At 47.3% G+C, this 14357-nt stretch overlaps 1 protein-coding gene across 1 annotated transcript in view; it reads right to left on the reverse strand.

The window, feature by feature from the left end:
- Window positions 1-7396: 7396 nt before the first annotated feature.
- LOC112264250 (D-glucuronyl C5-epimerase B-like) overlaps window positions 7397-14357 on the reverse strand; it is an 82637-nt gene continuing 75676 nt past the window's right edge. Inside the window, 4 exon segments of the mRNA XM_042316888.1 lie at window positions 7397-7591; window positions 7593-8028; window positions 8031-8298; window positions 11244-11536. Coding sequence (XP_042172822.1) covers window positions 7573-7591; window positions 7593-8028; window positions 8031-8298; window positions 11244-11536 — 1016 coding nt within the window. The 3' untranslated portion in view covers window positions 7397-7572.

Below are 14357 nucleotides of genomic sequence, written 5' to 3' on the forward strand. Positions count from 1 at the left end.
ACACCAATAAATTTGATTTGACCAATAGACCAATAAATTTGATTTGATCTGATCTCTGGATGTTTTAGAAACATCACTGTTATGAGATTATTTGACCTCATAATGGAAATGTCATATTCTTGATGCAAATAATTAGTAATCAAACATAAAAAAAAAAAAATGAATGGTAGTTTGTTGAATTCCAGACAGTCTTTCAGGAGAGTTCAACCCTCTTCCCTACTATAATACATGTGACAGGTGACTAAAACGCGAGATCACTGCCACGTCTGCAATATCTCACTTTACCACAAGATGTCAGTCTTTTCATATGGAAACATTACAGGGTAGAGTTCTGAAAGGTCCTCAAGGTGAACAGCTCAGAGGCCTACCTTACCACACAGGTTGGGGAATCCTAATGCCTAATAATCGGTATTAGCATCATGGTTTTGAGTAAGTCTGGATTGTTTTGGTCAAATGTGTTCATTCAACTACAGTGACGGCTTATAATGACCAATAAAAAACATCAACGTTGTTGATCACCTGAACACCCCCAGAAGCCATATAAAAATACATATTGCTGTGGTAACATGGCGTTAGTATTTTTCAACCTACATCGCCAGGCTACTAAGAAATCAGTTGCTACTAGCGTCTTTAACTTGCACCATGATCCAGTCTTTGAGTTCGTTGTGTCCTCTGACAAGCAGTAATCTTTCTGCATATCTTCTGTACCAACGATGCATAGCAACAGTAGCTCCACTGTAGTGAAATAGAGAGGGAATCCTCAGTGATTGATATTTCCTACAGTTTCTGATACGACTTCTAATAGCAACAGATGGGACTTAATAGACCAAATCTACCAGAGGCCCTGACCCACCTATAGCTTTTACAATGAAGAATCCCCCTGTGACCAACCCAAACAAAGACCAATGGTTCTGGCCACAACCCAGTAGGTTGCAACCTGAACCCAGCATTTGGTTTCCACCACATGCAGTGGACAGAAGCCCTTGGTGCGTAACAACCACTATTGACTGTTGAGGGAAATCTACTTGAGGCTAAACACCTTCCTCTTCTGGAGACAAAACAGAGCCCCCAGTGATGGCCTAATTTGGCCCTAATTTCAAAGCGCCAATGGAAACAGGGCTTTAGTGTAACATCAGCATAAACTAGGTGGCATCTTGCAGCACATTCATTACAATACAGTAGGTCCTAGTGTGTGTGCTGCCAGTGTGGCTGGAGGTCGGTAGCAGGTAGGTTGGATTGGGTCGTCTGCTTGGTTGTGGTGTTCTGGAGTCTGTTGGCGAGGTCGGGTCTCTGGCAGACAGACACTCCCTGGCCCAGTCTGCCCGACCGGATTCATAATTAATGGTGGGTAAGCAGCTCAGGTCGCTCCCTCTCTCTGGTTGGGGCACGGTTATGGCAGCCTCGCCACCGAGGTCACCTCCGGCTCTGACACAGCTGCCAGTTAGTGGCATAATGCACTATATTATTCAGTACAATGCCTATAAGAGGAGAGCCGCGAGACAAAGCACCAAGCAAAACACTGTAATTAGCTGGTTTGGTAAATCAACGGCAGCAATCAGGGAATGATCACATGGTCTTAGGTTAATGATTATCTCTGCTGTTCCATCGTCTGAAATAGATATTGCTGAAACTATCTGCAGTCGATAATGTTTATTCTGCTTCTGAATTAGATGAGCATCGGTGTTCAAAATAGGTCAGAGGGGGATTATAAACCAAGCAAAGATTAGAAAAAGAAAATCAAATAATGTAATGAGAGAGTTCCAGCTACCTCTAAGACTTGTAACTTCATAAGCTCTGTCTTACACAATGAAGTGATGCCTCGAGGCTTCCTCTACCTTCCCTTCTCTCCCTCTACCTCCCTCTTTCACTCACTCAACTCTTACCTTCCCTGCTTTAATCTGCTCTACTGAAACGCCCCCCCCCCCTCCTCTCCCTCTCCCATCTACAAAAAGCCTCACACGGACCCAAACCCAATGAGCGTAGGGTCACCCTGGAGCTAATCTGATCAGACAGACAGTGAAATGAACCCAGCTGCAGTGCTCCTCTCCTGGGTCTCTGGACTCTCAAAGCACCATGAACTCCTCTAATGCTATCAGAGCCATCTGAATGGCACTAGAGTAGGTGAAGGATGGTCCTGTGGAGGGAGGGCCAATGGGGCCAATAAAGAGACAAAGCCTGGAGTCTGGGAAAGGCCTAATTAAAGGGCTGGGAGACAAACTGGCTGTCAGGAGGAAAGGTAATATCATTAGGGTTTGTGGAGAGAGAGAGAGAGAGAAGGGCTGAAGTCTATAAATGTCAGGAGAGGGGAGCTCTGCTGAGCTCAGGTCGAGCGTTCCTCAATGAGTTTTCAATTCAATGTGCTTAAACTCACCCGGGCTCCATCCATTAGGTCCCTGCTCAGGTTTGTGTAGAGGACTGATCAGTTAATGAAAGTAGACTATCGGATTGAAACTCAATCGTCTCGTCCGAAACGACGATGCATTTTGATACACCTTGATTGATTAATCTTCTAAGCAATTAAAGAGTATTAAACAGGAACAGGGTTGCATATTTGAAGAAAGATCATTGGACGTCAACATTAAGAAAAATGTATTTATTTTACAACTTTAAAAAGCAACTTTTTAAGCACAAAGATTCACTCTTATATATAAACACTTTTTCTCTGCATAAAAAAATGGTAGCATGTGCACATTGTGCTTGTCTGTACAACCGCTCTCTGGGCGCCCCTCGGCAGCTGGGACCCAGTCTACATTTTATTGCATAAGTCACATGTGATCCGCACATGTCAATTTACAGGATAGTGGAAAGAATCGAGTTGAAAAGGAGAGAAAATAACGACTAGAAAGATTCCTTTACACAGTGAAAAACAATAGCAGCTTTCAAAAGGAAGGCGTTGCACATTGTCCAGAAGAAACTAAATCCAACAGAAAAATAGACCAACTAATGGAACCTGTGATTGTGCTTTACTCAACAACAAAAAACAGAACAGCTGATCCTAAAGCAAATCCTTCCACCATGTAAACCAACGCTAAACAAAACAAGCTGGTAAACTACAACCCTCCAGGAGAATCTGCAGTTAGGAACCCATTTTTCCCTTTGAAATGTGACCGAGCACTAACACTAGATGTACGGATGCACACATCCCATTAGACAGGCCAGTTTTACACATCTTCTGTTAACTACAACTTCCGACACTACTCTATTAGAATCTACATTTCAAAAACTACATTTTCCCAAAAGGCAGTCGATTTCCCCCCCGTTGTCTCTGAGGAGGGAAGGCAGAAACTCTTGTTTAAGCATTATCGTTTGTCATCTTGTGATATCTCAGACTTGATACTGACAAACAAAATGCTTCATGGAAAATCTGCAGAAGCAAAAAAATTAAAACACCTCAAACAACCTGGACTTTTAAAGACTTTGGTATGAACAAAATGAAGCGCTCAATAAACACAGGCCCTATTGGTACGCCTGACTGTCCCAATATCCCTTTAAAGAATGGACTTCATTCTTAGTCCCGTCAAAGTATGAAATATGCATAGTGGTATTCATGTGAAGAAATGAGATTGAATAGACATGATCAACCAATGACTAAGAGAATCAAACAATATCCATTGAATATCCAAATCAGGGGATCTCAAGTTATGACAGGTTCAGAGTGCAATTTCTCAGCAAACGATGACTTGGCCTCCAGAATGAAATCAGAGCAGGGCACAAGAGGGCAAGGGTCACAGAGGGTGAAGAGGTGACCATCTGAACCCTGTGACTGACATGGAACCTGGGAGATCAGATGGAGCAGGTAGACACACACACACACACACACACACACACACACACACACACTACCTGGTCTCAGATGCGTTTGTGCTGTCTTGTGAAACCCTATGGTCATTGTCGTGCTAAAACAGATCTGGGACCAGGCTAGGAAACACAAGATTGGGGCTTTGAGTTTGAGAACTACTGCACCTGGACTGACAGTGAATTTCACTGAGAGTAAATGAAGGTTAACCCCCATTGACTAAACCATTTCCTCTGCATGTTCTAATGAAAACATGGAGCTCACACTCTTCTTACGGTCTCCTCTCTGACAGCAGCACCCGACTCACACCAGCAGTAGCTTTTCCTTTCATTATTTTATACACGTCATTGGCGTCACCTCAAAGAGCGAGGGCTGAAGGCGTCAGATTCTGTCCTTTATCAAGTTCAAAAGTGATTTAGGAAAATGGGAGAAATGGTCCTTTGAACAAAAAAAACATTTCAATCCTCTTACGCACTTTACAATTCCTTTAGCCGGTCGGAGACGGTGAAACCCGATCCGTCTGAACCACAGCCGCAGAACATCCTTCTCATAAACAATCTTTGATCTGACACCATATCAGTCAGAAGTGAAACCGTCTCCTTCGTCTTGGCCAGCCATTGTTTACCAGTCAGTTAAAAGCTGAATCATTCCCTGCTGCCGCGGCTGCACCACCGACAGGCTCTCAAGACTCAAGCCTATTAACCGTCTGAATTAGAGGTGGCTCTGCAGCCCTCTTCACTCACATCCACCTGTCAATAGGCCAGGCAGGGAGATTGAACAGGCCTGAGCCCACGCATGCTAACGGATGGGAGAAAGACCGACTGTCATTAGCTTGCTTTCCGCTCGTCTCCGTGTGCCAAGAATTAGGGCAGCGTTCAAAACAATGTCAGCCGCCGGCGATGTTCTTGTTGAGAAACTACAGATGTTGACAGTGTTCCTCCAACAACATGACACCTCAATCTGCCCACTCTCTCACACACGACACACACACACAGACACACACACGCGCAGACACACAGAGACACACACACGCGCAGACACACACACACACACACGCGCAGACACACACACGCGCAGACACACACACACACGCGCAGACACACACGCGCAGACACACACACGCGCAGACACACACGCGCAGACACACACGACACACACGCGCAGACACACACGCGCGCAGACACACACGCGCGCAGACACACACACACGCGCGCAGACACACACACGCGCAGACACACACGCGCACACACACACACGCGCAGACACACACACGCGCAGACACACACACACACACGCGCAGACACACACGCGCGCAGACACACACGCGCAGACACACACGCGCGACACACACGCGCAGACACACACGCGCAGACACACACGCGCAGACACACACACGCGCAGACACACACGCGCAGACACACACGCGCAGACACACACGCGCAGACACACACGCGCGCAGACACACACGCGCACGCGCAGACACACACGCGCAGACACACACGCGCAGACACACACACGCGCAGACACACACACGCGCAGACACACACACGCGCGACACACACACGCGCAGACACACACGCGCAGACACACACACGCGCAGACACACACGCGCAGACACACACACGCGCAGACACACACGCGCAGACACACACACGCGCAGACACACACACGCAGACACACACACGCAGACACACACACGCAGACACACACACGCAGACACACACACGCAGACACACACACGCAGACACACACACGCAGACACACACACGCAGACACACACACGCAGACACACACACGCAGACACACACACGCAGACACACACACGCAGACACACACACGCGTTTCCAGAATTGTAGTGTATTGATTAGCAAATGATTGATATAATTTCCAGATGATTGATAGAGTAATTCAAATGTAGTGTAGTAGCCAGTATTTCTGACAATGAATGTGAAATAGGATATGATGTTAGTGTTACTGAAACAATAACAATATTCAATGAGAAATTACATTCATCTACATTTCATTTGCTGATCAGACACTCACAACTGGAGAGGGTTCACGAAAATCAACCCATGGTGAAATTAAAATGAGTGAAATCACTAAGGAAGAATTCAAGATGGATTTATAATGGACATGAACAGAGCTCCAGTCTCAGACTGAGGGGAGGGCGGCCATTTCCTGGCAATGGGAAAAGATAGGATGTAATGTAACGACTATAGCGAATGCCTCTGGCTCCAGTATGTGAAGGATGATGGGCCGACCCCAGGGAGCTGTAATGGGAGCTAGTTGTGGCCGGGGATCAGGGATGCTGCCTCCCATTGCTGGGCTGAAATACAACCCGTGTCCCAGAGCAATCAAACTGACCTGAGAGCAGCTACACGGACACCGCCCCTGAACAGATTAGGACTACGGGGCTCCGCAGGGTTCAATCTTCGCCCCCCAAAATGAGATTGCGGTGAGGTGGTTATGAGGCCTATGGGAATGTGATGTTTTCTGGAGGGGGTGAGATGTTGCTGCCCCTAAAAGCTGATCGCAAGTCAGATCTATTTATTGGGCACTGATGTTTTAGGTTGGGATTGGGTTAGAATAAACGGATTCTAAATCTGGGGTTACTCATGATAATCCATGGGAGCTATTGTTAGTGAATGACAATAGTAGCTCCTTATCTTTCTACTCTGAACACCAATCGGTGGACTCTTTACTTTCATAGAACAACAAATAACATTTGGTACGTTCAAAACAACTATTATCAATGTTGTTGGGAAACTGGTCGGTCGGGGGAAAACCTGATCCAACATTCAGAATTTATAAAGACTCTCCTCCAAAAAGAGTCTTTATAAATTAGACTCATATCATACTCCATCGAGTATTTACAGTATGGTTTCAGTCAGCTAGTTCTTCAGCCATCCCAAAACACAGGTGAGCATTAGAGGGAGACTAGTGAAGGAATGAAGTGTTGGAACAAAGCTATTCAATCAACCCACTCAAGACGTTCTTCTTCTGTAGCATCCTGATGAGTGAAGAGACAAATGGGGGGGGCACCCTTTTTCTCCCATACACACAGACACACTCCCTGAAGCTACGTTTGCACATAATTACAACAGCTAGCTCGGAATAGACCACAGCTGCAATTACAGTGGCAAAAATAAGACCCGGGACGAACGGCACCGCAAACATTTAGCGCTTTTAGACTGAACACACCTTTCACCTTCTCTGTAACCAGATCACACACACGTAGCTACGTAGGCTACACACACACACACACGTAGCTACGTAGGCTACACACACACACACGTAGCTACGTAGGCTACACACACACGTAGCTACGTAGGCTACACACACACACACGTAGCTACGTAGGCTACACACGTAGCTACGTAGGCTACACACACACGTAGCTACGTAGGCTACACACACAGCTACGTAGGCTACACACACGTAGCTTCGTAGGCTACACACACGTAGCTTCGTAGGCTACACACACAGAGATGTGTACACACAGAGATGTGTACACACACGTAGCTACGTAGGCTACACACACAGAGTGAGATGTGCACACACACGTAGCTATGTAGGCTACACACACACAGATGTGCACACGTAGCTACGTAGGCTACACACACACAGATGTGCACACGTAGCTACGTAGGCTACACACACACAGAGATGTGCACACACACATTCCACCCGCTTTCCTCCCACACCTCCCCATAGAGTTCCTGGTCCAGGACCGGCTCCTAGTTGTGCTTGGCCCGCCCCCCCTCCAGGACCGGCTCCTAGTTGTGTTTGGCCCGCCCCCTTCAGGTAGCTCTTCCAGCGCTTCACCACATCCCGGAAGATGGGCGCGTTATCGATGGACGCCAGCAGCTGCAGCTGGTTGATGTGCGTGGTGTGGTAGTCCCAGCGTGCCAGGTTGGGGGCTGTGCCCAGCATGTAGTGCCGCAGGTCGTAGATGCTGCCCGAGCCCGTGTCATACAGTGGCAGCATGGCCTTGAGGGACTCCATGCCCCTGGAGAACAACAGGCCAGACTCCCGGCCTAGTTTCTCGCCCGCCGTCTCGGCCAGATCGTGGAGACCGAGCAGCGAGTATATGAAGCCGTTGAGCACGAAGGAGCCTGGTGTAGTGGGGTACTCGTACCAGTCGTACTTGTTCATGAAGACAGCCTTGACGCCGTGCTGTTCAGAGTGCAGCTTGTAGGGGCCGGTGGCACGCAGCGCAGCGTTCAGGACGTCTGGTCCTTGGTGAGCAGGTAGGCGCGGACCAGAGTCGACATGGCCTGGCCCTGCGCCATGGCGGAGTACCAGCCAGGCTCCAGCGGGCGGAAGCCCTCGCCCAGCTTGCGTGTGACCATGATGGGCCATCCGCCACGCTCGTCCTGGTTGCGCAGCAGCCAGTCACTGGCGGCGAAGAAAGCAGCCGTGTGCGCCGTGGTGGAGATGGTGACGTTGTCGATGGCACCGCGCCCACGGACTATCAGTCGCACAACCCGCCGCGGCATCACCTGGAAACAGGGGGAGGGTTGGTTTCACTGAAGCCATGTTTAACATGATAGGAACATTAACTCTTCCTACCAAGATTCACACAACTTCTACATTTCTGGTACTTTAGAATCTTATGGGTTATATGCTGATTTGGTAACTAACATTTAAAAATGTTCCTGGAGATCTACCCTCCTGTAGGTTTTATCTCCAACCCTGTTCCTGGAGATCTACCCTCCTGTAGGTTTTAACTCCAACCCTGTTCCTGGAGATCTACCCTGCTGTAGGTTAACTCCAACCCTGTTCCTGGAGATCTACCCTGCTGTAGGTTTTAACTCCAACCCTGTTCCTGGAGACCTACCCTGCTGTAGGTTTTAACTCCAACCCTGTTCCTGGAGACCTACCCTGCTGTAGGTTAAATCCAACCCTGTTCCTGGAGATCTACCCTGCTGTAGGTTAACTCCAACCCTGTTCCTGGAGATCTACCCTGCTGTAGGTTAACTCCAACCCTGTTCCTGGAGATCTACCCTCCTGTAGGTTTTAACTCCAACCCTGTTCCTGGAGATCTACCCTCCTGTAGGTTAACTCCAACCCTGTTCCTGGAGATCTACCCTGCTGTAGGTTTTAACTCCAACCCTGTTCCTGGAGAGTTACCCTGCTGTAGGTTTTAACTCCAACCCTCTTCCTGGAGATCTACCCTGCTGTAGGTTTTAACTCCAACCCTGTTCCTGGAGACCTACCCTGCTGTAGGTTAAATCCAACCCTGTTCCTGGAGATCTACCCTGCTGTAGGTTAACTCCAACCCTGTTCCCTTAGAGTTACCCTCCTGTAGGTTAACTCCAACCCTGTTCCTGGAGAGTTACCCTCCTGTAGGTTAACTCCAACCCTGTTCCTGGAGATCTACCCTGCTGTAGGTTAACTCCAACCCTGTTCCTGGAGATCCACCCTCCTGTAGGTTAACTCCAACCCTGTTCCTGGAGATCTACACTCCTGTAGGTTAACTCCAACCCTGTTCCTGGAGATCTACCCTCCTGTAGGTTAACTCCAACCCTGTTCCTGGAGATCTACCCTCCTGTAGGTTAACGCCAACCCTGTTCCTGGAGATCTACCCTCCTGTAGGTTTTAACTCCAACCCTGTTCCTGGAGATCTACCCTCCTGTAGGTTTTAACTCCAACCCTGTTCCTGGAGATCTACCCTCCTGTAGGTTTTAACTCCAACCCTGTTCCTGGAGATCTACCCTCCTGTAGGTTTTAACTCCAACCCTGTTCCTGGAGATCTACCCTCCTGTAGGTTTTAACTCCAACCCTGTTCCTGGAGATCTACCCTCCTGTAGGTTTTAACTCCAACCCTGTTCCTGGAGATCTACCCTGCTGTAGGTTAACTCCAACCCTGTTCCTGGAGATCTATCCTGCTGTAGGTTTTAACTCCAACCCTGTTCCTGGAGATCTACCCTGCTGTAGGTTTTAACTCCAACCCTGTTCCCTTAGAGTTACCCTCCTGTAGGTTAACTCCAACCCTGTTCCTGGAGAGTTACCCTCCTGTAGGTTAACTCCAACCCTGTTCCTGGAGAGTTACCCTCCTGTAGGTTAACTCCAACCCTGTTCCTGGAGATCTACCCTCCTGTAGGTTAACGCCAACCCTGTTCCTGGAGATCTACCCTCCTGTAGGTTTTAACTCCAACCCTGTTCCTGGAAATCTACCCTCCTGTAGGTTAACGCCAACCCTGTTCCTGGAGATCTACCCTCCTGTAGGTTTTAACTCCAACCCTGTTCCTGGAGAGTTACCCTCCTGTAGGTTTTAACTCCAACCCTGTTCCTGGAGATCTACCCTCCTGTAGGTTAACTCCAACCCTGTTCCTGGAGATCTACCCTCCTGTAGGTTAACTCCAACCCTGTTCCTGGAGATCTACCCTCCTGTAGGTTTTAACTCCAACCCTGTTCCTGGAGAGTTACCCTGCTGTAGGTTTTAACTCCAACCCTGTTCCTGTTCCCTTAGAGTTACCCTCCTGTAGGTTAACTCCAACCCTGTTCCTGGAGAGTTACCCTCCTGTAGGTTAACTCCAACCCTGTTCCTGGAGATCTACCCTCCTGTAGGTTTTAACGCCAACCCTGTTCCTGGAGATCTACCCTCCTGTAGGTTTTAACTCCAACCCTGTTCCTGTACCCTCCTAGGTTAACGCCAACCCTGTTCCTGGAGATCTACCCTCCTGTAGGTTTTAACTCCAACCCTGTTCCTGGAGAGTTACCCTCCTGTAGGTTAACTCCAACCCTGTTCCTGGAGATCTACCCTCCTGTAGGTTAACGCCAACCCTGTTCCTGGAGATCTACCCTCCTGTAGGTTTTAACTCCAACCCTGTTCCTGGAAATCTACCCTCCTGTAGGTTTTAACGCCAACCCTGTTCCTGGAGATCTACCCTCCTGTAGGTTTTAACTCCAACCCTGTTCCTGGAGAGTTACCCTGCTGTAGGTTTTAACTCCAACCCTGTTCCTGGAGATCTACCCTCCTGTAGGTTAACTCCAACCCTGTTCCTGGAGATCTACCTCCTGTAGGTTTTAACGCCAACCCTGTTCCTGGAGATCTACCCTCCTGTAGGTTTTAACTCCAACCCTGTTCCTGGAGAGTTACCCTGCTGTAGGTTTTAACTCCAACCCTGTTCCTGGAGATCTACCCTCCTGTAGGTTAACTCCAACCCTGTTCCTGGAGATCTACCCTCCTGTAGGTTAACGCCAACCCTGTTCCTGGAGAGTTACCCTGCTGTAGGTTTTAACTCCAACCCTGTTCCTATAGAGCCACCCTCCTGTAGGTTTTTCACGACAACCCTGTTCCTGGAGAACCACCCTCCTGTAGGATTTTTCACTACACCCCTAATCTACTGCAGCCGATTCTAATAATTAGCTGGTTGACAAACTGAATCAACTGGGGATTGGAGAGCCCTGCTCTAACACAATTAAAACTGAAGGTGCTAACCTTGGTGGCCTTGACGGCCTTGGTGTTGGACAGGCCCACGCCCTTCCTCAGGTCTGTCAGCAGGTCCCGGGTGACCGTGGACCAGGCGGCACGGGGCCCGATGCCGTAGGTGATGTCGCGGCCGCTGAAGGCGATGAGCTGAGCGGAGGTGACATAGTGGATGATGAAGGGCGCGCCCTTCTCCGTGGTCTCCAGCACCACAGACACGCTTCCGTTGGAGGTGAACTTGAGGTCGAAGGAGATGATAAAGTCCTTGGAGTTGCCCAGGGGGAGGGAGACACCTTCAGAGTTCTCTGTAGTGACAGGAGGGAGAAACAACATGGTGGGTTTAATGGTTTCACAGTTCTTCACAGTGCTGGTAGTCACTAGGGTCCATCGTTCTCTGAACTAATGAGAATGTGTGTATTTGGGTTTGTTCTCAAGGTTAAGAACAGGGTGAGGGAGATTGTTACGTTGGATTTATTTTGTAACAAAGCGCTGCATTTAGAAAAAGGCCCATCACACCCAAGACAGTTTGTCTTAAACATGCGGCATCATAAAGAGCTAGCGTGTCATTCTAAGGACAGCTTTCTGTAGGCTTGCATTGTAATAGAACGTTGAGAAGCCCCCCCCCCTCCAACAGATGTATGGGTTCTGAGAGAAAGTCGTCCCCCCCCTCCAACAGATGTATGGGTTCTGAGAGAAAGTCCCCCCTATGGGATCCTGGTTAGTATGTATGTGAGAAAGTGACTTGGGGGGAAGAGAGTGAGGGGGAAGAGAAGGAAGAGAACAGGAGAAGAGAGATAGTAGGGAGAGAAAGAGAGACATAGTGGGGAGAGAATGAAAATAGACCAAGGTGCTGCTTGGCCCATATCCTAATTACACCCCTAAAAGAAATATGTAAAAAAAAAAAAAAAAAAATCTAAATTCAGTAATTGGTTCTGTTTTTCACTTAATTGTTTTTCAGGTTTTTCGCTCTCAAAAATCACACTTATTAAAACAATCTAAAAATGGGATATTCTAAGTCAACAACCATACTAAACCACATCAGAAGACCACTTTTGAGGTCTGGGAAAATGTTTTAAATGTGAGTGTGTAGTCACCCTTTAATTCCAGTGTGCACCTAGCAAGAGGCTGTTTAGCTAGGTTTTTGTAGCACACATTTGCATTGTCACACGTGGGTAGTTTACAATACTAATACCCACTGGATTGATGTAAATAAAAATGATTCTGTCAGGTAAACAGAGGCTACTTTGTAGTTAACATTTAATTCAGAATGTTTTTGAGACGGCCTTTCCATCTATCGGGAGATTTTTTATTAGCATCATAGCTAACGGCTACACAGTGATAGCGGCGCACACCGTCCATACAGCATTGAGACGGAGGAATTCTCCTTGCCTCATCAGAAAGTTGCAGGAAATAAGAATCACTCTGTTCATTTCATGATAAACTTGGGCAAATGAATGCATACTTTTATACATTTAGTTGGTTCCCTACTGATAAGTTCAATACATTTTTTGAATATTGTTGAACTCCGTTTTATTGTCTGGATTCAGTCCACATCTCGCACTGCAACACTTCCTTAGGCAGCAGCCCAGCATGGAACACACAGTTTGACAATACTACTAGGAAATGTTGAATCCCTCACACACACACACACGTACAGTACCAGTCAAAAGTTTGGACACACCTACTCATTTAAGGGTTTTGCACACAAGAGTGTGCAAAGCTGTCATCACAGCAAAGGGTGGCTGCTTTGAAGAATCTCAAATATAAAATAGATTTAGATTTGTTTTAACACTTTTTTTGGTTACTACATGACTCCATATGTGTTATTTCATAGTTCTGATGTCTTCACAATTACTCTACAATGTAGAAAATAGTAAAAAATAAAAACCCTGGAATAAGTAGGTGTCCAAACTTTTGACTGGTACTGTATATGTAGAGACACACCCACTTCCTTCCAAACAGAGATCATCTTCTGAACTTATCCCAAACTGTTCAGGCCCCTTGTCAGCGGCTAAGCCTGGCTCCCTCCCTCCTACTAAGTCTGCACCCCACAGCACTCTGAAAACACTCAGAGGAGGAGGCACTGTTAAACTTTCAGAAAGAGAGAGTGTGCACACACAAGAAAGAGATAAAAGGAGAGGCAGAGTGATGGCTCCCTCAGTCAGAGAAAACAAGAGTAAGACAGAGACAGGCACAGACCAACAGAGAGGCACAGACCAAGAGACAGTCAGGCAGGCACAGACCGAGAGACAGTCAGGCTGGCAGGCAGGGCCCCAGGTTTCTACAGCTCTTTAATGCACTCATAAATCCATTACTTAAGGCAACCCAGAGAGTAAGTGGATTTGTACTGTGGCCCTGTGATTACTCTGCCATCAATAAATGATGGGCTGGGAATACAGACGAGATCCCATCTCCTCTCTGATGCTGCTGCTCATCACCGTGGTTGAGAGAGACACTATGCTAGGTTGTCTGATGCTGCTGATCACCGGGGGTGAGAGAGACACTATGCTAGGTTGTCTGATGCTTGTCTGATAGGTTGCTGATCTGATCACGGGGGTGAGAGAGACACTATGCTAGGTTGTCTGATGCTGCTGATCACCGGGGTGAGAGAGACACTATGCTATAGGTTGTCTGATGCTGCTGATCACCGGGGGTGAGAGAGATACTATGCTAGGTTGTCTGCAGCACAGGTGCACTAATCCATACATTGCCTTCATTCACACACCTGGACTTTTTCCACATTATGTTGAGTTAGACTGATTTTAAAATGGATTCAATTGAGAATGTGTGTCACGGATCTACACACAGCACCCCATAATGTCAGTGGAATTATGTTTTTAGAAATATTTACAAATTAATAAAAATCAAAAGTTGTAATTTCGTCAATAAGTATTCTGCACAGAGAGAGAGATCTATATATATATATATATATATATTACATTGGATAAAAGTAGAGACTCAGAGCTACAAAATGGTATTATCATACACTACAGAACAATGGGAAAGTAATTCTGTTTTGAAAATTGATAAACGTGTAACCTCACTTTTGACAAAATGTCTTGAATGTTTTGGTACACCTCCTGGAGAGCTCTTTTTGTCTACACCCATTCAGCATCGTTCACACTT

This window comes from Oncorhynchus tshawytscha, unplaced genomic scaffold (assembly GCF_018296145.1).
Source record: "Oncorhynchus tshawytscha isolate Ot180627B unplaced genomic scaffold, Otsh_v2.0 Un_contig_13882_pilon_pilon, whole genome shotgun sequence".
NCBI classification, from domain to species: domain Eukaryota; kingdom Metazoa; phylum Chordata; class Actinopteri; order Salmoniformes; family Salmonidae; genus Oncorhynchus; species Oncorhynchus tshawytscha.